Source organism: Tiliqua scincoides, chromosome 4 (assembly GCF_035046505.1).
Source record: "Tiliqua scincoides isolate rTilSci1 chromosome 4, rTilSci1.hap2, whole genome shotgun sequence".
Classification (NCBI taxonomy): domain Eukaryota; kingdom Metazoa; phylum Chordata; class Lepidosauria; order Squamata; family Scincidae; genus Tiliqua; species Tiliqua scincoides.
The window spans coordinates 78,097,064-78,122,292 of record NC_089824.1 but is presented as its reverse complement, the minus strand read 5'-3'; the positions used below and the strand labels follow the sequence as shown (position 1 = coordinate 78,122,292).

Sequence of the window (25,229 nt, the reverse complement as noted above, 5' to 3'; positions counted from 1 at the left end):
GCCACAAAGGTGATAACAAGATACTTTTAATAGTGGGTTGTTTTCAGATTCAGAGCAAAAGAAATGAAAGGCACTTTCAGGAGGAATGTCAGCCAATAGCTTTAAAATTACAAAGGCAGAGGAGGCCAGTTAGAGCCAGGGTGAAGCTGCTGAGAGTATCCATTCTGACAAATAAAGTAAACAGGAAGAATGAGGAAGGTAACTAGACAGTGGTAGGGGCACACAGCCTTGAAGCAAACAGAGAAATTATGGCTGATGCAACATGATATCAAGTACAATGGCTTCTTTAAAGATAGACTGCACCTGCATCACATCTCATTGTCTTGATCTCTACCAGGCTATAATAATAATAAAATGACTTAATCCATTCTTTCCCAAAATCACTTGCCACAACTTAGGAAAAAAAGAAAAAAAATGTTCCCAGGCACGTACACTTGTGTACACTGAGTCATATAACAGAATGATTAACTTCCCCTACCCCACTTACTGCCACCTACGCACACTTAGAGTTTACCATTATCGCTACCAAGGAAACTATCACCTTCTCCAAGCAAAGGGGAAACGCCTGTTCATTTCCATTATGAGCTCCTGCAAATGACAAAACAGGTCACTCTCACACACACGCACAGTAATATTTAGACAGTAACAGGAAAAAGGAGAAGGGTGGAGAGGGAGGAGAACGTAAAACAAAATGAATGATGTAAGCATCTCAAGCAAAAGTTTCCACAAGTGATTGTAATTTGACAAGATGATGATGGTGGTGATTATTGTTATTATTAAATCAGTGGAAAAGATTGTCCATTTTTTTAATACTGTTCAATTCCCACTTCTGTATGCCTTTTGCTACAAGAAAGTGCGCATGGTGCCACTGTAAACTGCAAAACATAATTCAGTTTGAAAACTGGTATAATGTGGTGGTTAAGAGTATGTTTTATGAGCATATACATTCCCCAAATTTGTGCAAGTACAGGAAATGCAGAGCAATGTGCACAGCATTCATTATCCTGACCATCTCAGCTTTCACTTAGAATCAAAGCTATAGACCTTATGGCTGCAGATGCAGGCAATGTCTGGGGAAACCTTTAAAGCTAGATGAGGGACTACATGTATTGGCAACCTTCAGTCTCGAAAGACTATGGTATCGCGCTCTGAAAGGTGGTTCTGGCACAGCGTCTAGTGTGGCTGAAAAGGCCAATCCGGGAGTGACAATCCCTTCCACACCGGGAGCAAGTGCAGTCTGTCCCTGGTCTGTCTCCCTGGCTATGGGCCTTCCTTCTTTGCCTCTTAGCCTCAGACTGTTGGCAAAGTGTCTCTTCAAACTGGGAAAGGCCATGCTGCACAGCCTGCCTCCAAGCGGGCCGCTCAGAGGCCAGGGTTTCCCACTTGTTGAGGTCCATCCCTAAGGCCTTCAGATCCCTCTTGCAGATGTCCTTGTATCGCAGCTGTGGTCTACCTGTAGGGCGCTTTCCTTGCACGAGTTCTCCATAGAGGAGATCCTTTGGGATCCGGCCATCATCCATTCTCACGACATGACCAAGCCAACGCAGACGTCTCTGTTTCAGCAGTGAATACATGCTAGGGATTCCAGCACGTTCCAGGACTGTGTTGTTTGGAACTTTGTCCTGCCAGGTGATGCCGAGGATGCGTCGGAGGCAGCGCATGTGGAAAGCGCTCAGTTTCCTCTCCTGTTGTGAGCGAAGAGTCCATGACTCGCTGCAGTACAGAAGTGTACTCAGGACGCAAGCTCTGTAGACCTGGATCTTGGTATGTTCCGTCAGCTTCTTGTTGGACCAGACGCTCTTTGTGAGTCTGGAAAACGTGGTAGCTGCTTTACCGATGCGCTTGTTTAGCTCGGTATCGAGAGAATGAGTGTCGGAGATCGTTGAGCCAAGGTACACAAAGTCATGGACAACCTCCAGTTCATGCTCAGAGATTGTAATGCAGGGAGGTGAGTCCACATCCTGAACCATGACGTGTTTTCTTCAGGCTGATTGTCAGTCCAAAATCTTGGCAGGCCTTGCTAAAACGATCCATGAGCTGCTGGAGATCTTTGGCAGAGTGGGTAGTGACAGCTGCATCGTCGGCAAAGAGGAAGTCACGCAGACATTTCAGCTGGACTTTGGATTTTGCTCTCAGTCTGGAGAGGTTGAAGAGCTTTCCGTCTGATCTGGTCCAGAGATAGATGCCTTCTGTTGCAGTTCCAAAGGCCTGCTTCAGCAGGACAGCGAAGAAAATCCCAAACAAGGTTGGTGCAAGAACACAGCCCTGCTTCACTCCGCTTCGGATGTCAAAAGGGTCTGATGTGGAGCCATCGAAGACAACAGTGCCCTTCATGTCCTTGTGGAAAGATCTGATGATGCTGAGGAGCCTGGGTGGACATCCAATCTTGGGGAGAATCTTGAAGAGGCCGTCTCTGCTGACCAGGTCGAAAGCCTTTGTGAGATCTATGAAGGCTATAAAGAGTGGCTGTCGTTGTTCCCTGCATTTCTCCTGCAGTTGTCTAAGGGAGAATACCATATCAGTGGTGGACCTGTTGGCTCGGAATCCACACTGCGATTCTGGATAGACGCTCTCTGCAAGTACCTGGAGCCTCTTTAGTACAACTCGGGCAAACAGCTTTCCTACAACGCTAAGGAGAGAGATGCCGCGGTAGTTGTTGCAGTCACCCCTGTCACCTTTGTTCTTGTACAGCGTGATGATGTTTGCATCCCTCATGTCTTGAGGTACTCCACCTTCTCTCCAGCAGAGACAGAGGATTTCATGCAGCTCAGTGACGATGATTTCTTTGCAGCATTTTAGGACTTCAGCAGGGATGCTGTCTTTTCCAGGTGCCTTGCCAAAGGCAAGGGAGTCCAGGGCCACGTGAAGTTCTTCTAGGGTTGGTTCACTGTCAAGCTCTTCCAGCACAGGCAGGCACTCAATGTTGTTCAGTGCTTCTTCGGTGACTACATTTTCTCTGGAATATAGCTCAGAGTAGTGCTGCACCCAGCGTTCCATCTGCTGTGCCCGATCCTGGATGACCTCGCCTGTGGCAGACTTCAGAGGGGCAATTTTCTTCTGTGTTGGACCTAGGGCCTGCTTGATACCATCATACATCCCCTTGATGTTGCCCGTGTCAGCTGCTATCTGTATCTCGGAACAGAGCTGGAGCCAGTAGTCGTTAGCACATCTCCTGGCAGTCTGTTGGACTTTGCTGCGAGCAGTTCGGAGGACCTGCAGGTTGTGCTCACTGGGACAGGCCTTGTATGCTGCTTGAGCTCTCCTCTTTTCCTCAATGACTGGTGTCAACTCCTCAGAGTGGGCTTCAAACCAGTCTGCCGCCTTGTTGGTCTTCTTGCCGAATATGGACAAGGCGGTGTTGTAAACGGTATTCTTGAAATGTTCCCATCTGTTGGATGCGTTTGCATCGGCCGGGCCTGGAAGAGATTCCTCAAGCGCTTGTGCAAATTCCTCCACTTTTCTCTGATCCCGGGTCTTGCTGGTATCAATGCGAGGTCTTCCTTCCTTTTTCGTGTGATACAGTCGCTTTGTTTGCAGTTTCACTCTGCTGCACACCAGGGAGTGGTCAGTGTCGCAGGCAGCACCATGATAACTGCGTGTGATCTTGATGCTGGGAAGGCTGGAGCGTCTGGTGAGGATCAGGTCGAGCTGGTGCCAGTGCTTTGATCTTGGATGTCTCCAAGAGACTCTATGTTGGGGCTCTATGATGAGGGACTAGTATTACATATATTTGGGGTGTGGAGTCAGTGCCCAGCATTGGGATTTTGGGGCACTCTTCATAATGAGCAGAAGCAGAATTATGCAAATAGATCAACAGCACTTCACACATTCTAACTTTCTTAAATTTGATATACTCTGGCACAGAATGTTTATCTTGTGCTTAAACCATAAAGTCAAATTTTACCTTGACCACAAACTAGTGGGCCTCAGACAACACTTAAGCATCAGTCCTTCACTCCACCCCAATGAGCAATAATGAAGATAATATTAGAAATATGCCTCAGAATCATGTCTTGTCAGTGAACATTCAGGCAAAAGATATATATACACACACATGAAAAAAAAAATCCTGCTTTTCCTCCAAGATGTCCTATGCACCATAGACGGTTTCCTCTGCTGACCCCTCACAACAATACTATGAGGCAAGTCAACTTTCACTCAGAGAGGTCACCCACATTTGTGGCTGATCTTGATCCAAGGAGGATCTCGATCCAAGTCTCCAAGGTCCAAGTCTAATCACCATCATGAGATTAGCTGATGCAGGGCTGGTACCCACATTAATGGTAACAGAACTTGTGCATTTAAGCAATCCCGCCCCATCTGAATTTATGAGAACATGGGAACATTCAGTTTACATGAGCAATCCATACACAGGTTGCCTTCTCCACAAAACATGCAGCTGCAAGGAAGGTGCCTCTATGTGTAGTCATCTGCTACAAACATTTGTGTGAAATAACCCAGAGAGCAAGCTTTTCAATAGCCACTCACCTGAGCATCAGTGACGGAAGCAAAAGTCACCTCCAAGTGAGCAGGAAAAGAAAAGTTTTTATACATTAAAATATAGTTTGTATTTAAATACAACCCCCAAGTCCTTGGTGAACCACAAATGACTAGCAGAGGCATGCATGGTCAGGCAAACAATTAAAAAACATTACAGGCTACTAACTTGTGTGAACAAATTTGCTAGAGAAAGAGAAGAGCAAGGTGAAAATGCACTGTGTTCTAAAAGTAATGCCAAGAAATATCAAGGAGTAAAACAGGTTCAGAGGACAAACAGAGTGAAGGTCATGCTGTATTGTGACAATGAACAGTTGACAATGAACATCTAGAGTCTGAGATCTGGCAGGCAGCTTTTGTCAGTTCTTTTTAAACTTCAGCTTCCCTCCCCCCCTTTCAACTTCTCTCATCCCCCAGCCCTGGGATAAAGTGTCTATTGTATTATACTCTTGAGGAGGAAAGCTACTGAAGCACTGCATGTAACAAATCTGTCTGTTGAAAGTAGAAGGCTCTGTGAGAACTACGACTGTTTAGATCTCAACATACAGATAGCAATATTATAAGCCCCCAAACTGGCTTTGAATTCTTCTGATTGTGTTTATAAAGGATGCACACCATTATCACATTCTGGCTCTGTGTGACAACTATCTCAGCATATGTGAGTACAGTACTCCCCATCAATGGGAAAGGTCATTTGTCAATGAGAACACCCTGGATCTTCCCAATGTACAGTAGAATATTGTTAAGGTGTCATCTAAATTACTTTAGCCATAGAAATATAGAGTAAAACAGTGGCCAAAAAGAAGATAATGAGCAGCTTCTAAAAAGTGGCATAATCGTAATGGTATTTATCCAAAGCCACAAGGAATATGTGTAGATGTTTGCAAATAATCAGTCTAAGAGTATAGTATTGCCAAATCTCCATTATTTCTATCAAATACTGAGTGGAAATACAGCCATTTCTTCACAAGGTCATTCTTCCTAGCTGACATTCTATAAATATAAATAAACAAAGAGACAAGAAGAAGATGTCAAAGGGTTTTCTGAAACGAGAGGTCCTTTGCAGAATACATCTGCCAAAAATAATACCAGTAGTGCACTTGATTTGGAAGTATGGCATTTTCCCTTCCCCCACCCTACTGAAAGATATGTTTTTAATGCAAATAAAAAGTGAAGGCTTCCAAGCCTTGGCAGGAACCATGAGAAGGCACAGAGTCCTGAAAACCCGCCACTTCATTCCTGTGCATCTCTAGGGTACAGACTGCCAGTCTCAAAGTACACCAGCACTGCCAAGCTGTCTGGAGGCAACAGAGTGTGGAAAAATTTTGGCCTGCGTAGGAGAAAAGCAAGTATCTCAAGTCACTGTTCCCCCGAGCTGACACGGTCTACACTGCTTCACTATATGTTATGGACCTGAATATCCTATTGTGAAGTTATTCATCTCAAACAATAGAAGAAAAAAATGCAGAATACATTCTTGCTGGGAATTGTTACCCCCCCTCCCAAAATCTACTTAACTTTGCTTTAGTAAGAAGTCTGCCAGTTGCACTTTTTCTCTTGGCATGATGTCTGAAATTCATTTCCAAGATTAACCAGGCAACGTCAGTCTAATCTTAAAGGTGTGGCAGGCACATAGCCAACGAAATAATTAGACTCCAGATGTTTCAGAGTCCCATTCAAGATGATGATGCGGTGCACAGATGATTCAGACTTCAGGACTCATCCTGTGAAGGCATGCTGACCATTGGCTCCTACTTAACATATGCGCTTTCTTTGCAGTCAATGTGGAGATGAATTAGAGCAGTGTTTCTCAAGGTTTGTTCTCCACTGTATCACTTAACACGGTCCACCTATTCGAAGTACCATCGGATGTAACTAGTTACTTCTGAGTTGGGAGGCCAGATATAATGTGACAAACACCAGTAAAAGGCTCAGGGTGGACAGGAAGGCTTTTTCAAGCGTGGAAAATCATGTTTTGGAGCTCTGCCCACTTAGCTGAGCCTCTTTTGTTTCATGTGTCACATTCCTGGTCTCTCTGTCGGGCAGCAGGGGACCAGGGGTCCTGCGAGTACCACCAGACACCACCTCAAGTAGCACTGGTGGTACCCATACCACTGGTTGAGAAACACTGAATTAGAGCCAGTTTCATACTTTCTTCATCTTTGGAACTGTTGTGCGATCTTGCTGCCTTATATCCTGTATTTTTAACGTTGAAGGTACACTTCTTCTTTTTGTCAATCTCCTTTAATAGGAGAAGGATATAATACCCATACATTTCCTCACAGCATATTCATTTGCTGGAATAACAGGTGCTGTGTTATATTTCCCTCCTGCTAATGGCACAGCTCCATGCTTCACATGGGCATATCCTTTGCTATCCCACGTCAGTCTCTGTCTTGCTATCCTTTCCTTCTTTTTATTAGCTCTTTAGAAGTCAAGAAAATGACATGCGGTTTCTACCCTCCTGCATGCATGTGTACATGGAAAAGCATTTAGGAAGTGGGGGGAAAACTGTGAATTTGCTGCAGCTACAACGTATTGGACATTGTGTGAGACAGAGAACTGTGGCAGAAAATAATTGACATCTGCCAGTGCAAGCCACCATGTTTTGTGACACTGACCCAAAGTCCAGGACATTGTGGCAGGAAAAACAATTGGTGGCCACTGGGAAAGGAGCTCTGATCCCAGCGCCACATGTTTAAAGTGTAAAAAAATGTTTAAAAAGAAAGCAAGCCTAGCACTGCTGTTGAGCTGCAAGTAAGCTACCCCTTAGTGAATGGTACCTACCATTCATTTTGTTCAGAGTCCTCCAATTGTTGTGGCAAGCATTCATTTCAGAATAAAGTGAAAATGGAACAAATTTGGTTCATTTTTCCAGAAAAGAATGATAATCATGGGAAGAGGTTGAGACAGTGGTAGAGCACATGCTTTGCATGCAAAATGTTCCAGGTTTGGCATATCTCTGGCATATCCCAGAAACATTCCTGTCTAAACCCCTGGAGAGCCACTAGCATTCAGTGTCAATGACACTGAGCCAGATGGACCAAGAGTCTGACTCAGTATAAGATAGCTTCCTATGATCTCTCCTCTCCCCAATGTGCAGTAACAAATATGTCAACACAACTCTGTAAAAGAGAGGTCATATTGGAGTGGTGGAAAAGTGAACAGGGAGCCACTTCACAGGAACAGTTTGTCAGCCTGCACAAATGTCTTTTCAAGAGCTATCATTCTGAAAGTCATCTGTGTGAATCAGCCTTTCATGGGTATGAACATCCAAGATTTTGTGGAGTCCCTTACTAGCATTCCATACGAAGTCTCACAAGGATCACGGGTCTGAAAACTGTGCATTAATTAATAACACATTAAAAGCTATACTAGTCTGGATAAAGGTTGGAATGTTGGCTTGTTTGTTTGCTTACAGGATTGTTACTCATTTAAAATGCCTGTGAACCACAACTTCAAAACTCAAAACAGATTTCAGGGTGGAGTTTTCTTTTGTTTTCTCACACTGTTGTTTCAAAACCAGTACATCATACCCTGACCCTCACGCATCGCTAACCACACCCACGCCTCTGACCGTCCACATATTAAGAGATCCCACTCGTCTATGGGAATGGGTCCACATGTCAAGGCGGGAGAGGAAAAGTGCCATAATATAAACAACACTCTGCTTTTACCCAAGACATCATCGGCTGTTTGGAGCTGTCTGCTCCTTTCCTCTGCTTTTGGCACACTATGCTGTGCCTTATGTGGGTTAATGTGTCAGACAGCCAACGTGGACTTGATTTTGCTAAGGATCTGAGGAATTTCTGGTACCTTCTAAACAACTGATTTCTATGTACCTTTGCTGTGATGCTGAACCTCAGGCACATGGTATTGTAGATACACCATCTAGGATTCTAGATGGACCTGTTAAGATACCCAGAAGGGGCAGGCAATGAGGCTTTTGTGGCTCTCTGATCACATTTCCAGAATTCCATGGAGATTTCCAGTGGAACATTAGCAATGCTGTAGTGAAGTGCCCTTACAGATCCTTGTAGAAGGGCACACCACACCCTCTCTGCCTCCATGCACAGACTAGTCTAGCCTTTGGAAACTCCACAAACAAGCTCACAGAACTGTATCCATATATAGTTAGCCGTCTCCCTACACACATTTCCTCAGGATTACGTTTTTAAAATCTGAAAGTGAAAGGGGCTCTCTTTTAAGATTGAGGCATCCTTCAGGTACATTCTGAGTAATGGAAAACAACCAACAAGAGAGGTAACGGGGTAGGGAACAAAGCAAACCAAGTATGATCTCACTATGATTTAAACCCTACCACACCCCAAACCAGAAGCATATGGAAAACCTAACTTCATTCCCTCAGGCAATCACTGACATTTCTGGTGAAAGGAGATTGAACACTGGGTGCTGCAAGGCAAACTTGCAGACTAGAAAAACAATATGAGGATCAGAGAAACAAAAGCAAATTCAACATTGAATTGTTTTGTGGGTTGAAACCCTCCAGGCTTAAGATATGTTTTCCCAAAGTGGTATTCTGTACAAAATGAACTTCACACAAGCTTACCCTATAGTAATGGGGGGAAACTAATACAAATATGGTTGAAGAGATGCTAAGAACCCTCTTACCAATGCTCACACAATAGCAGGCTATCTAGAGAAACACCTTCTCCCTTATGAATCCAGCCATTCACTGTGGCTACAGCCAAAACTGAGGGCCTATTCTTATCCCCAGCCCCCAGGGGCTGTACTTGTCGTAAGAGGCGACTAAACAGCCACCGGGTAGATGGGACTTGTCAGCCTGGGAAGGCAGCTCATCTGAGAGAAGGAAAACTCTGATCCCAGACTTCCACTGCCTTGTGGCTACATCCAGTTATGGAAAAGGCTTCAGGAGACAACCTCGAGGCAAAATCCGGAGCTGGAGTCCCTGAGGCAGTTCATGGCTGAACACAGTCACGTTCTGGCAACTCCTGCGATGTCGCTGGAACCAACCGTACTGGCTTCTGCCTTTCCATTGGACCATTTCAGCGACGTGGAGGGGGGGGATTTGCTGCATGAGTAACAGTCTATCCTCCATATCTACTTTACCCAGGCTTCGCGCACTGGAGAGGACACTCTGTTCCAGATCACTATTCAGAGCGCAATACCATAGTCTTCCGAGACTGAAGGATGCCAACAAGACTGTGGCTATCACTGAGATTCTGATCTGGATGTCCCCCTTCTGATGGCTATGAGGGATAGGGTCTTCTCTAGGGTGGCACTCAGTTATGGACTATTATCCCCAAAGACACTCATTTGGTACCTGTCTCTTTGATCCTTGTCTTTTGTTATCTAATTTGCTGGTGGTGGTTGTATTCCTGTCTGTAGCAGCAAGGTAGGGTGCAGACTCTGGGCTTTTCCAGGCAGTGTGTTTAGTCCAAGATTGTCATACCTTGTTCATTCACTTTGGGGGGGGGGGATCATAAGACATCACCAATCACCTGCTGTGATCTCTATTTCCCCCATGGTTAAATAACTGCTTTAATTCATGAGGGAAAAATCCATGAACAATGAGAATAATGGTACACCGGTAGAGAGAGCACAGGTGTGGACTGCTGTTAGCGATACTGTTCCATTGTAGCACTCTTGCCCAGATAAAAGACGCCACAACAGACACAGGATTGGAAAAGGAAGTGGGTTAGTATACCGTATCCCTACAACAAGCTGTACTTCTGTGGTTTGGAAGGAATAGTGCAATTCTGTATGGGGCCACAAGTGGTACAGCAGTAATTAGCTGGCACTACAAGGAGCAAATTTGGAAATGCCTCAACCTGTGAAAAGTTCACGCCATACATTGCTTCATATACCCCCAGAAGGCCAGGATTACATACGTGGAGGAAAAAAAAATTCAGTACTGAGTGAATCAGCCATAAGTGTTGATAGACATTATTGCTGCAACCTTAAGCACGTTTGCTAGGGAGTAAACTGAAATAAACTCAACAGGACTTCTTTGAGCATAAATATGCACTTCACAAGTCATCATATAGTCAAGAATTTAAAATGTTCTAGACACCCCTTGGGTAAAGCCAGAATGGAAAAAACCATAAATCTTAGCTAGAATTGAAACAACTATATTACATAAGAACATAAGAACATAAGAACAGCCCCTTTTATTCTTTTAACTGTATTTTCCTCAATGAATTTGAGACTGAGTCCTGACACATAAGTTTGGCCTGAACTTCAATATGTAAACCATGGTCAACATGGTAGTAATCAATGTTACAGAAAAGTCTTATCAGACACCAAAAACAGCCAACTCTCTGAATAATCAAGGGAGACCAGTTCTCATTTTGTGAAACATAATAATTTGATGCAACCAGTTGAAATGGAGAGGGTCACCACACAATTTCATAACCGTGCTAAACTTCCACACAGAGAAGAGGAAACAATATCCCCATAGCATCTTCTTGTCAAGTGAGACAATTATGTGAAAACTTATAGGCAGGGGAAAGAATGAAGGCACAAATCTACTTTCTGTTAAAACTCTTTCTGCATATATGGCTTATTTGAACCTATGGATTAAGCAACATGTCCCCAATTCTCCATGGTTAAAAAAAAAAATCAAGTGAGCTAGATAGCATTCACTGGGAATCTAGACTTATTCCCACGATTTTGAAGCATTCCTCAAAGGCTATTGTCTCTCTGTATGAGTCACAGGGCTTCCCGCTGAAATTTCCACTTCCCAGTCAATGGGGCACATCTTAAGAAAGGTCTCTTAATATGCTGACTACATTCATGTAGGCTAAATCCATTCTTAGTTCTCTTTTACTTTTGGAGCATGCTAATCCAGCCTGGTTGTATGAATGAATGAATGAATGAATGAATGGGTATAAAACACAAACTTCAAACAGCAGGAATTGGCCTCTTCCCTGGAGACAAAAAGTTCACTCTTATCAGCCTCTGCATACTGTGTTTCACAACTGAAATTTTATTAACTGTAGTTTCTCGCACTTGAAAATTATAGCAGATATAGGCTGGGGATAGATAATTAAATTCTTGAAAATATTGATGGCAATTTCTATGGCTTAAAAAGAATAACAGACCAAGTTAGGCAGATTTCTATCCAATAAAAATTGTTCTTTATATAGTGTGAATATGATCAATCATAGCTGTTCTGTAGAATAAGCTTCATGTTCTCTCTGAGTTGGTAAAATCTCTCAATAATACACAAAAAATACAAGTAAATTCATAGGAGTTTATAATCTTTCTTCTTCTTTAGCCCTTAGCTGGTAACCAATTGTTGTAGGTGCTGCTGGGATTAATGTGCCATTCACGACATGCTTCCACTTTTGGCGATAGCTGGCAGTATTCCTAGGCTTGTCGACAGTCAATTGCTGGTTCCTCAGATCTTCAATGTGTTTCAGCCATGTTTTCTTTGGTGCTGCCTGTTGAATCCTCCAGTAGGATTCTCGCCAGAGGAGCTCGTGTGGCAGCTGACTGGTGTTCATTCTGCATTGTTCTTCAACTGATTGTTGATGATCACACCTTATCTGAATTATCTCGTTATGATGATGATGATCACAAAGAAAGACACCCAGGATCTGTCTCAAGCATCACGTTTGGAAGACTTTGAGCTTGTTCATGTCTGATTTGAGCAGAGTCCATTTTTCCAATCCATACATGAGAATTGGCAGGATCAGTGTTCAAAAAAGGCAAATTTTGGTCTTGATGGAGATACTGACCTTCTTCCAGAGGCACAATTTGGGCAAGGCAAATGCTACTGTTGCCTGGACAATCCTGCTGTAGACCTCAGTGAGGGTGCCCCTTTTTTCTCCTGTATCAGCAATCCCAGGTATTTGACCTGCTCAATTTGGACTCCATCAAGGTGAATGTTGGTCTGTGATCCATCTGTGGTCATAACTTTGGTCTTATCCACATTACTTCTTGGGCTGTAGGATTGGGTGATATGGGCAATGTGGTAAAGGATGTCAGTGACGTCTGCATCTGTCTCGGCAAATATGGCACTATCATCTGCAAACATCAAGTTGGTCAGGAAATTCTTTACGTCATAATGAACTCCGCTCCTGTCCTCAAATGCTTTCCTCATAATGGCATCAATCATGATATTAAAAAGCAGGGGGGATCCTCTTTAGTTTGCATTTGTTCTGTTCACTCATGCTAAAACAGACTCCTCATAATGGGCTGAACATTCATCTTGCATCCACTTCATCAGGATGCAATGCTGTTACCGGAGAACTATAGCGTGCCGAACTTATTACAGACTACTACAAACAGTGACCAAGAGCTTCTTTTGTTATTTTTCCTCTCTTGACTCAGGATATCTTTAAATATTAGGCAACCAGAAAAGTCTAAACGTCGCTAGCTAGAACCGCTTTGTGATAGCAGGACTTTTAAAAAGTATTATTGCAGTTTTACAAATCTCATTTACCACACTTTGTATCTCGACAGTCATAGGGAAATGCCAGGAATGTCAGGAATAAACACAACCGTGGAGTTCTGGTCAGCAAAGTACATGCCATTCTTTTTCCTTTTACATAGCTAAATGCTTCAGGTCTTTCATTGCCTTGGTTATAGACAGTTTTTTGCAAGTATTTATGGTTAGAAATACAGTAATTCTTCCCAGTGACACTATTTTGTTTGCCTTGGCATGCACACTTTGTATTTAAGGCCCCACTGCAGCCCAAATGGTAGGCATTACTAACCAATTGGTTTAGGTTCCTTCCTTTCCTACAAATTACCTAAAAATAGATAATCAGTATCACATACTTTCTGCAGTGGTGACGGACACAGAAAACCCCTGCCCTGTTTAACATGAACTGCCTCTCTAGTCAGTTTTGTTTCTGACTGTTAAATGCTTACAGCCCTTTCCTTCCAGAGAACTCCCTCAGCCCCAATATGTCACAGCCAGCCTACATGCTGGTTCATTTGTACAGGACAGTACGAGCAGAGGTCTCCAAACCCTGGCCCGGGCACCAAACCCAGCCCTCCAGAGGATTTGATCCAGCCCCCAAGGTACCCCATCCTCTCAGGGGTTAAAAATAACTCAAAAGACGCACTTCCAGGTATATACCACATTCAGCACTTCTAGTGTCTGAATGAGATACAAAACAATGCCAAGAGACCTGGAATACAATGTTCGTTAAACTTAAAATGGAGCAGAAACGGAGACAAAAGATGTTTGAGATTTGCATCATAGGTTGCTTGATGCTTTTTCAAAATCTATTCCCCTCTTCCTGTGCAAGTCCATTTTGTCCTCTGCGCCTTCCACCCCCACCCACTTAGTGTATTCAATCACTGGTTCTCCCTGTATGTATGTATTTATTTTCCAGCCCTCAACATTGTGTCAGACACATGATGCAGCCCTTGTGCCAAAATGTTTGGAGTTCCCTGAGTACAAGCAACAAGTAGCACAAGTTTATCTTCATCACCTATGTACCTGTCAGTTAGAAAACATGAAGCCACAGTTACGCTTAGACCTGAAAGTGCAAATAATGGAGAAAATATGTTTCAAGTGAGGTTTTAAAAAAAAGAAGAATTCTAAAAATACAGGTCTTAAGCAGGAGGGCCATTACTCAGTTGCAAATGCAGAAGGTACCAGGTTATCATTAAAAAAAGTTCATGTAGCAGAACTGAGAGTGAAGGGGGAGGCTTTGGCCTCAGAGAACCACATCCACCCAAAATATACTGGGCTAAATGTCTTCTTGGATGACATCTTCATAGATGGCCATCATCCATTTTTCTTATCTGAGGGAAAGCTGAATATGACATTTCACAAAACAATGGTTCTGAAGGCTCCGCAGCCAATTGCCGTATTCAGCATTTCCAGCCTGCAAGTATTACATATTTCACATCTGTATAGTAGTACCTGTGTGTGTGCGTGTTGACTAAGCCTGGAAAAGTTAAGCCCACAGTGGCAGATCTCCAGTATCTTTCAGGGCTGCTCAGAAGTAAAATCTCTCAACAGGTGAAGCTTTTCCACCCTTGTCTGACAAACTGCACTTGTCAAAACGTCCCTACAATCTGAAAATATTCAGATTGTGCAATAACGTGTGGTTTTCTTAATTCGGTACCCAGCCAACCTCTCCAAGGTCAAAAGGAATTGCCCTATTGCTGCATTTTTCTATGCAGATACTAGCACCCCCCAAAAAATTTGCCTTAGAATCACATTGTTTAAACTGAAAATTATTTCAGAGCATTTCTCCCCATCCAGTTTGTTACATGTATCAGTTCAAGGCCAAGCCGTGCCTTAATTTGTTCTGCTTTGGCCAGATCCTTCCAACTATGCCCCTTTCAGCTGACAATGGTATCTCAAAATGTAGAATACTCCCAAGTTACAATTTTCTGTCTTGGGAGTGTACCCACAAGTCGCTCCCATAAGAAAAAATTACAGAGTGAGTAGGATTTATATGCCAACACCTCTGCGCATCAGACTTTGGCAAGTCAGAACATAGGAGAGGCTTGCAAGAAGAAACCGATATAAAATCTTTCCTATGTAACCCTTTTCCCCCATGGGCATGACTTGTGGGAGCACTCACAAAACTCTGGCATGGTACGTGTTCCTTAACAGCCCTGTAATTGCAGACCTGAAAATGACTTTACTTCTAGGTCAATGGAACAGAGGCTTATAGTGCTGCTGCTTTGCAGTATGTCTACAAAATAGGGCTAGTCTGTTGATAAGGCCAATTGAGGTAGCTGCCTCAGGGGGCACTTGCCCTGACTGCAACTGTTTCGCCTAGAGCAGTGTTTCTCAACCAGTGATACTTGAGGTGGTGTCTGGTGATACTCATGGGACTCCTGGACACCTGCCACCCAGCAGTGAGACCAGGAACGTGATGCAACGAACAGTGGAAGGAGGCTGTGCTCAAGACGCAGAGCTCAAAGCATGCCTTTCCGTGCTTGAAAAAGCCTCCCCCCCTTTACCCTGAGCCTCTTACCAGTGTTTGTCACATCATATCACATCTGGCCTTCCAACCCAAAAGTAACTGGTGATTATACTCATACTCCCTCAAATGAGGAGGCTGGTTAGAAGGAGGTTGAAAGGGAAGGTAAAAAGAGTCCAATCTCTCCAGAGTGCATGGAGGCTGCTTAAAACAACAGTAATAGAGGCCCAGCAGAGGCGTATACCACAAAGAAAGAAGGGCTCCACTAAATCCAGGAGGGTGCCCGCATGGCTAACCAGCCAAGTTAGAGAGGCTGTGAAGGGCAAGGAAGCTTCTTTCCGTAAATGGAAGTCTTGCCCTAATGAGGAGAATAAAAAGAATAAACTGTGGCAAAAGAAATGTAAGAAGGTGATACTGGAGGCCAAGCGAGACTATGAGGAATGCATGGCCAGCAACATTAAGGGGAATAATAAAAGCTTCTTCAAATACATTAGAAGCAGGAAACCTGCCAGAGAAGCGGTTGGCCCTCTGGATGGTGAGGGAGGGAAAGGGGAGATAAAAGGAGACTTAGAGATGGCAGAGAAATTAAATGAGTTCTTTGCATCTGTCTTCACGGCAGAAGACCTCGGGCAGATACCGCTGCCCAAACAGCCCCTTCTGACCAAGGAATTAAGTCAGATAGAGGTTAAAAGAGAAGATGCTTCAGACCTCATTGATAAAGTAAAGATCAATAAGTCACCGGGCCCTGATGGCATCCACCCAAGAGTTATTAAGGAATTGAAGAATGAAGTTGCTGATCTCTTGACTAAGATATGCAACTTGTCCCTCAAAACAGCCACGGTGCCAGAAGATTGGAGGATAGCAAATGTCACGCCTATCTTTAAAAAGGGAAAGAGGGGGGACCCGGGAAACTATAGGCGAGTCAGCCTAACATCTATACCGGGTAAGATGGTGGAATGCCTCATCAAAGATAGGATCTCAAAACACATAGACGAACAGGCCTTGCTGAGGGAGAATCAGCATGGCTTCTGTAAGGGTAAGTCTTGCCTCACAAACCTTATAGAATTCTTTGAAAAGGCCAACAGGCATGTGGATGCGGGAGAACCCATAGACATTATATATCTGGACTTTCAGAAGGCGTTTGACATGGTCCCTCACCAAAGACTACTGAAAAATCTCCACAGTCAGGGAATTAGAGGACAGGTCCTCTCATGGATTGAGAACTGGTTGAAGACCAGGAAACAGAGAGTGGGTGTCAATGGGCAATTTTCACAATGGAGAGAAGTGAAAAGCGGTGTGCCCCAAGGATCTGTCCTGGGACTGGTGCTTTTCAACTTCTTCATAAATGACCTGGAGACAGGGGTGAGCAGTGAGGTGGCTAAGTTTGCGGATGACACCAAACTTTTCCGAGTGGTGAAAACCAGAAGTGATTGTGAGGAGCTCCAGAAGGATCTTTCCAGACTGACAGAATGGGCAGCAAAATGGCAGATGCGCTTCAATGTCAGTAAGTGTAAAGTCACGCACCTTTGGGCAAAAAATCAAAACTTCACATATAGGCTGATGTGTTCTAAGCTGTCTGTGACATATCAGGAGAGAGATCTTGGGGGGGGTGGTGGACAGGTCGATGAAAGTGTTGACTCAATGTGCGGCGGCAGTAAAGAAGGCCAATTCTATGCTTGGGATCATTAGAAAAGATATTGAGAACAAAACGACTAATATTATAATGCTGTTGTACAAATCTATGGTAAGGCCACACCTGGAGTATTGTGTCCAGTTCTGGTCGCCGCATCTCAAAAAAGACATAGTGGAAATGGAAAAGGTGCAAAAGAGAGCGACTAAGATGATTACTGGGCTGGGGCACCTTCCTTATGAGGAAAGGCTACGGCGCTTGGGCCTCTTTAGCCTAGAAAAGAGATGCCTGAGGGGGGACATGATTGAGACATACAAAATTATGCAGGGGATGGACAGAGTGGATAGAGTGATGCTCTTTACACTCTCACATAACACCAGAACCAGGGGACATCCACTAAAATTGAGTGTTGGGAGAGTTAGGACAGACAAAAGAAAATATTCCTATACTCAGCATGTGGTTGGTCTGTGGAACTCCTTGCCACAGGATGTGATGATGGCGTCTGGCCTAGATACCTTTAAAAGGGGATTGGACAAGTTTCTGGAGGAAAAATCCATTACGGGGTACAAGCCAAGATGTGTATGCACAACCTCTTGATTTTAGAAATGGCTATGTCAGATGTAAGGGAGGGCACCAGAATGAGGTCTCTTGTTATCTGGTGTGCTCCCTGGGGCATTTGGTGGGCCGCTGTGAGATACAGGAAGCTGGACTAGATGGGCATATGGCCTGATCCAGTGGGGCTGTTCTTATGTTCTTATGTACTTCGAAAAGATGGACCATGTGAAGTGGTTCAGCAGAGGACAAATGTTGAGAAACGCTGACCTATAGTACTCACTACCCTCCTCTCAACCATACTTCTGCCCTGGTCCTCTCTACTAATCCAGAAGAAGGTATATCACCATGGAAGAGTAGGTGGCATTTCACATACTGTTTCAGGTGCTTGAAGGTTTTGGATCCACCCATAAAAAAACTGTCCCTAAGAACTTCCCAACTTCCTCAAAGGCTTCTAAAACATCCCTTGTAGAAGATGGGTCATCGTCCCCCAACTCTGGTATCCCTTTCACATACCCATACTTCATCTACCTTACACATGAACAGCAATTTATAACTCTGCTGAAGGAATTTGATATGGCCAACTTTACAAGCCAACAGGTAATATGTAGCACATTACAAGCCAAACCATGTAATGTGCAATCTTTAAGAAAGGCCTTTCATGGTCAAGCAAACCATTTCTTCTTCCACATCTTTTTCTAATAGCAACCAGTTAGAAGGCTTACATTTGGAAGGCAGTACATTGTTTACCCAAATAATGAGCATTTCACATTTTCAACAAACTATAAGGATATTTATCCAAGGCATATGTAAATATGGCAAATCTGCTGGAACACTGCTTGTGGAATGAGTGTCTCAAACATGGCTTTGACTATTCCTATGAGGAATTAATTTAATGAAAAAGGCTAAAGCTGCAATCCTTCACAGGCTTAAGAAGTAGTAAGTGCCACTGAATTCAACAGAACTTACTTCAGAGTAGACATGCATAGGCTTACAATGAAAAGCTAGGCGTTGAAGAGCAGTGACTTGGCCCAAACCAACCTCCTGAGCTTCCTGCCAGAGTAAGAACTTGGTTGAGTCTTTTACATTCAAAGCAAAGCCATAAGTAATGAACAGAGAGGAGGTGATTTAATTGTATGAACACACACACACACACACACACACACACACATAAACACAGAGTATACATAATGTATTCTAGGTATCTAACCCATTTGTATTAAATGTATTTAACCCATTTTTGCCCAGCCCACAGATGTACACATTTGGTCCCTGATGCATATATGCAACATTGGGCAGAAATGGTTTAAGAAAGGTTGTAACAGCTGGTCCTCACGTTACATCAGCTTTGAAAAATGGTTCATTCCAAACAATTAACTTCAGAGTAGTGTGACTGAAGTCAATAGAATTATTCCAGAGCAAATGATTTGTGAACTTCAGCTTAAGAATATTAGCCATGAGTAAACAGTTAAAACAAATACTTCAGCCTTCCTAGAAAATGTAAACACACTGAACTGGTAGGAAGATTTTATGGTTCTCTTTTCCTTTGTTTAGCTGGCTCCATATAGAGTTATAAAATGGTCTCCTATAACAAAGTTTTAGTTCTAACTAGACAAGGTGAAAGAGCATTACAGAACATGGAAAGTTTTTGCTGATTGAAATAATTCATTTCATATGCTTCTGTGTTCTGATGGAGGCTGTATATGAAATAGGATCAGCTCTTGACAATGAGGAAGAATCTGAAATGTCAAGGTGCTTCCTAACCACAAAATGATTATTTTGCAATCAAGGAAGCATACCACATACCCAACTTGAATATGACTACAGCCTTAGCTTAGTGTTTAAGCAATGGATATTTAGGCCAGACTAGTGTGTTCCCATTTCCTAATTCCTGAAATAAATTCTATGAAACTAATGGACCATGACTGCCTCTTAGACACCCATTTAAGAACATAAGAACAGCCCCACTGGATCAGGCCATATGCCCATCTAGTCCAGCTTCCTGTATCTCACAGCGGCCCACCAAATGCCCCAGGGAGCACACCAGATAACAAGAGACCTCATCCTGGTGCCCTCCCTTGCATCTGGCATTCTAACATAACCCATTTCTAAAATCAGGAGGTTGCGCATACACATCATGGCTTGTACCCCATAATGGATTTTTCCTCCAGAAACTTGTCCAATCCCCTTTTAAAGGCGTCTAGGCTAGACGCCATCACCACATCCTGTGGCAAGGAGTTCCACAGACCGACCACATGCTGAGTAAAGAAATATTTTCTTTTGTCTGTCCTAACCCGCCCAACACTCAATTTTAGTGGATGTCCCCTGGTTCTGGTATTATGTGAGAGTGTAAAGAGCATCTCCCAATCCACTCTGTCCATCCCCTGCATAATTTTGTATGTCTCAATCATGTCCCCCCTCAGGCGTCTCTTTTCTAGGCTGAAGAGGCCCAAACGCCGTAGCCTTTCCTCATAAGGAAGGTGCCCCAGCCCCGTAATCAGCTTAGTCGCTCTCTTTTGCACCTTTTCCATTTCCACTATGTCTTTTTTGAGATGCGGCGACCAGAACTGGACACAATACTCCAGGTGTGGCCTTACCATCGATTTGTACAACGGCATTATAATACTAGCCATTTTGTTCTCAATACCCTTCCTAATGATCCCAAGCATAGAATTGGCCTTCTTCACTGCTGCCGCACATTGGGTCGACACTTTCATCGACCTGTCCACCACCACCCCAAGATCTCTCTCCTGATATGTCACAGACAGCTCAGAACCCATCAGCCTATATCTAAAGTGTTGATTTTTTGCCCCAATGTGCATGACTTTACACTTACTGACATTGAAGCGCATCTGCCATTTTGCTGCCCATTCTGTCAGTCTGGAGAGATCCTTCTGGAGCTCCTCACAATCACTTCTGGTTTTCACCACTCGGAAAAGTTTGGTGTCGTCTGCAAACTTAGCCACTTCACTGCTCAACCCTGTCTCCAGGTCATTTATGAAGAGGTTGAAAAGCACCAGTCCCAGGACAGATCCTTGGGGCACACCGCTTTTCACTTCTCTCCATTGTGAAAATTGCCCATTGACACCCACTCTCTGCTTCCTGGCCTCCAACCAGCTCTCAATCCATGAGAGGACCTGTCCTCTAATTCCCTGACTGTGGAGATTTTTCAGTAGTCTTTGGTGAGGGACCATGTCAAACGCCTTCTGAAAGTCCAGATATATAATGTCCACGGGTTCTCCCGCATCCACATGCCTGTTGACCTTTTCAAATAATTCTATAAGGTTTTTGAGGCAAGACTTACCCTTACAGAAGCCATGCTGACTCTCCCTCAGCAAGGCCTGTTCGTCTATGTGTTTTGAGATCCTATCTTTGATGAGGCATTCCACCATCTTACCCGGTATGGATGTTAGGCTGACCGGCCTATAGTTTCCCGGGTCCCCCCTCTTTCCCTTTTTAAAAATAGGCGAGACATTTGCTATCCTCCAATCTTCTGGCACCATGGCCGTTTTGAGGGACAAGTTGCATACCTTAGTCAAGAGGTCTGCAACTTCATTCTTCAATTCCTTAATAACTCTTGGGTGGATGCCATCCGGGCCCGGTGACTTATTAATCTTTAATTTATCAATGAGGTCTGAAACATCTTCTCTTTTAACCTGTATCTGACTTAACTCCTCGGTCAGGAGGGGCCGTTCGGGCAGCGGTATCTGCCCGAGGTCTTCTGCCGTGAAGACAGATGCAAAGAACTCATTTAATTTCTCTGCCATCTCTAAGTCTCCTTTTATCTCCCCTTTCCCTCCCTCACCATCCAGAGGGCCAACCGCTTCTCTGGCGGGTTTCCTGCTTCTAGCATTTACTATCAGTGTGCTGTTGTCAAGTTAGCACCCAGACTTAAGCACACAAGACTTAGAAATGGTTATTTCAGCAGCACTTGCTTCATCAAGTAAGGATGTTCAGCATCATGGCCTAAGGTTGCAATGTGAGGCACATTTATCTTAGAGAAAGTCCTACATAAGTATGGCTTACTTCCAAGAAAATGTGTACACTATATAGCACTGTACTGTAAGTCACAGTAACAGGGAGTTTGAAAGTGTAGTTCTTACTATTAATGGCCTAGCAATGACAGGCTATTTATAAAAAAGCATCCAATCAAAACACTGTCCTGTCATAGAAACTGAAGGACAGTTAAACCCCCAACACTTCTGAGGTTGATTAGAGAGATGGAACGAGACCAGGCTGCACTAGCTAAGCTGAAATATGTGTTCATACCACCCAGTTCTTTCTGGGAGAACAAACTAGCTCTTTGTCCCTCCTCTATAAAAAAGCAGTACAAGAATTATTTGTGAATATACATCCCAGGAAGCAACACAACAGGCTGGTCTTCCTCACCATCTGCCAGCAGGTAGGACTGCAGTCTGCCACTGGAAACAGCAGTGAGCATATCCATAAAGAGAAAATCACTTTCTCTCCACAAAGTCTTGAACCAGAAATCAGTCATTTTGCCCAAGATGTAGTACAAATTGCATAAGCTTTCTCCCAGGCCATTCTTACCATAACTGCCCCAAGCATCCCTCCATCTGATTAGTGGCACTCAGAACTTCAGCACAAATGTGAAATCAGAGACTGACTGAGCCTAGAGATTGGATGAATCTTGACTGGTTTTGGACGCTTTTGGGGTATCTCCAAAGCATCATGCAAAGTCAGAGTCCAGACCCCACATCCCCTTCTGAGCCTGGAACTTGAGAGAGGAAAGTTTGATGTCTGATTTTCTACTGTGCTTCAAACATCCAGAGAATTATGCATATTAGAGAATCAAGGCAGGGCAGAGTTAGTGAAAAACACAAAGAAAGATCAGCTAACTAGATCAGCTTAAAAATGTGAAGCCCTGCCTTTTCTCAAGATATACTGCAGGAAAAGAGCTGGTGTGAACACACCTTAAATTCATGGTTGTTCTTGCTGTCTTTCAAGTTTTTTTTCTATAACAGCCTGTAACTGTTTCACTTTGAAAGTAATCTTTGTTTTGGCTCATTATTAATTTCTGCATCTAAATTCCCCTACAGCTTATGGAAATTCTGACAAGGCACATGTACATCATACAAGTGGAAACATACAGACCTTTAGGCATGAAGTCTTATTATTTTGTATTATTATTTGTTTTCGCACTGGCATCCACAGGCTGTAATTACAGGTTGGAACTAGCATTGAGCTGCATATTGCACAAAAAGTCCAATACAAAAATCATCTGTGGGTCAAATGAACTCACAGCATTATAAATGTTGCAGATAACTTGTAAAGGAAAAAAAAAAAACTTTCTTAATTCTTCTGGTCTCATGTTGACCTTGACAGGTTTCCTTTTCCTTGGCAAGAAAATAAACTTTCCTTCCCTCTCCCTTTTGGAGTCCAGCACAACAATATTACAGTAGATGTATTTGCTAATCCAATGCCTCAGGGGCAATACCGTATGCTACACAGATATTTTTAATCAGCATACAGTTATGACTGATTGCTTCAGCACTTTCCTGATACACGCTATAGAGTTCCTTGAAACTGAGTTTTTTAGACCCTAGGGATCCAGAATCACAGTGGTGGTGATTTTTTCCAAATACATCCAGGTTTTTTGCTCAGAGTACTTTTAAAGCACTATGTTCAATATTAAGTGTATTTTGGTACAACTAGAATAAAATACAGAACAGAAGCAACTTGGTAAGAGAAATGTCCAAGTCTATAGTTGCACACATTTGATTCCATGGGCAGTATCTCTGTAAAACTCATCAGCTACCCTAAAAGAAGTTCCATCTTCCCCCCCCCACCCCCTGTAAAAGACTACAGTTTTCAATTTGTCTCATTTGATAAAATGTTAACTCCAAGAAGTTCATGTTGGTGTACAAGGAGATCAGTCAACCGTACAAGGCTGTGAAGTAGATTAGCCTGCAAGATAGCACCTGACCACAGTCACTCAAGGTACATTATGACTAAGAAAGACTTTGAACCCAATATTCTCAAGTCCTTCCTCTATAAAATTAAGTCTATAAAACCACCTTATTTAAGAACAATGAAATATCTATCTGGGGTCTTGGGGGAGGGGAAGCTCTTCAAATCATCTGCATACATTTGTGTATACTTAAAGGTTAAATCCTGGGTCCATTCAAGTCCACACCTCTTGACAACCCAATTGTAGTATTTTTTAACCAGAAGACCTGATCTTGGTTGGGTTGTTATAGGTTTTGAAGTAATAAATAAAAGATTATCTTCATTGTAGGTGCTATTACTCCACAGTTACACTGAAGGTGAAAGGTGATACTGTGACCTTGATTACACTAGTGATAACTTCTTTTGAAAATATTAGTGTACACTTTTAATGGGTCCTGAACACCCTCCCCTTTCAGCTATGCACTGAAAATGCATACATCTGCCCGACCACCGATTAAATTGTCCCAATTAATATACACTTCAGGATGAAAACATGCAGGGTTTTGACAAATCCATACCAACTTTTAGGTAATTCACTGACTTAGACAGCAGACGTTTCAAAAGGGACTTGCTCTGTGCTTTTGGGTCAGGGTGGCAAGCTGTCATCTTAATGGCAGCTAACAAAATTACTCTGGCATAAGCGAATTGCATGACAGCCCAATCCTATGCCTGTCTACTCAGAAGTAAGTCCCCTTATAGTCAGTGGGGCTTACTCCCCCCACACTTACTCCCCCTAAGTGTGGGTAGGATTGCAACCTGGGAGCCCAATCCTATGCATGTATACTCAGAATGATAGTCAAAGGCGCTTACTCCCAGGTAAGACTGCAGCCTGGGAGCCCAAGCCTAGGCATGTGTACTCAGAAGTAAGTCCCCTTAAAGTCAGTGGTGCTCACTCCCAGGAAGGGGTGGATAGGATTGCAGCCTGAGGCAACTCTACAAGTGGTGACTGAAGGAGGACAACTTGAAGCTGTCTTTGCAGGGAGTGGGTGCAAGTATCTTGCCCCTCAGCGAGGGCAGGAGGAGCCACCTAGGGGGATGCCACCTAGAAATGGGTGGGAGATGAACGGTGCCCCAACCCCTGCTGGCAGGATTTTTCTGCACCCCAGAGGCTCGGAGAAGCTCTTTGCAGATGGCGCAGAAAACTTCTGGCTGCCCACTGAAGGGACAGCCAAGGGAAATGAACTCAGCCCAACAGGCTCAGGTCGGGGCTCCCCCTCCCACGTACCGCTGGCTCCAGGAGCGGCTCGAAGGGGCCCCCGCGCGCCTTTCCGCTCGGAAGGGAAGCGGAGGGCAACTTTGTTTCCTCACCTTGTACTTCATCCTCGCCAGCTTGCTCGGAGGGCTCTCTGCGAACTCAGTCGGAGCGCACGGAGCCCCCGCGGGCGCGACCCTCCATCGGACGCCTCCTTAAGCGAAAATGAAAATAGACCGCACCGCAGAGCTGTGCAGCCTTCCTCCCTCCCCCGCCTCGGCTCCCAGCGCCTCTGAGCTCATTGTTTTGCTTGCAGCGGGCAGGCGGAGGAACTCATTTGCATAGTCCCCGGTGATTGGCTGCAGCGCAGACCCGCTGGCCTGAGAGCTGGTAGTCGGTAGGACGCGCTCGCCCCGACTCCGGTTCAGGAAGGCGCGCCGCTTACGGGCAGGGTGCCCAGGTGTTATGCGGCTAGGTCATTAAGCGAACACTCAATCCAGTCTGT

The 25,229-nt window shown here is 44.0% G+C and overlaps 1 protein-coding gene across 1 annotated transcript in view; it reads right to left on the bottom strand.

Annotated features, from left to right (window-relative positions):
- Positions 1–25,000, bottom strand: part of NEDD9 (neural precursor cell expressed, developmentally down-regulated 9) — a 69,484-nt gene extending 44,484 nt beyond the window's left edge. The window contains exon 1 of the mRNA XM_066623964.1: positions 24,841–25,000. Coding sequence (XP_066480061.1) covers positions 24,841–24,852 — 12 coding nt within the window. The 5' untranslated portion in view covers positions 24,853–25,000. The remainder of the gene's footprint in view (positions 1–24,840) is intronic.
- Between the last annotated feature and the right edge of the window lie 229 nt (positions 25,001–25,229).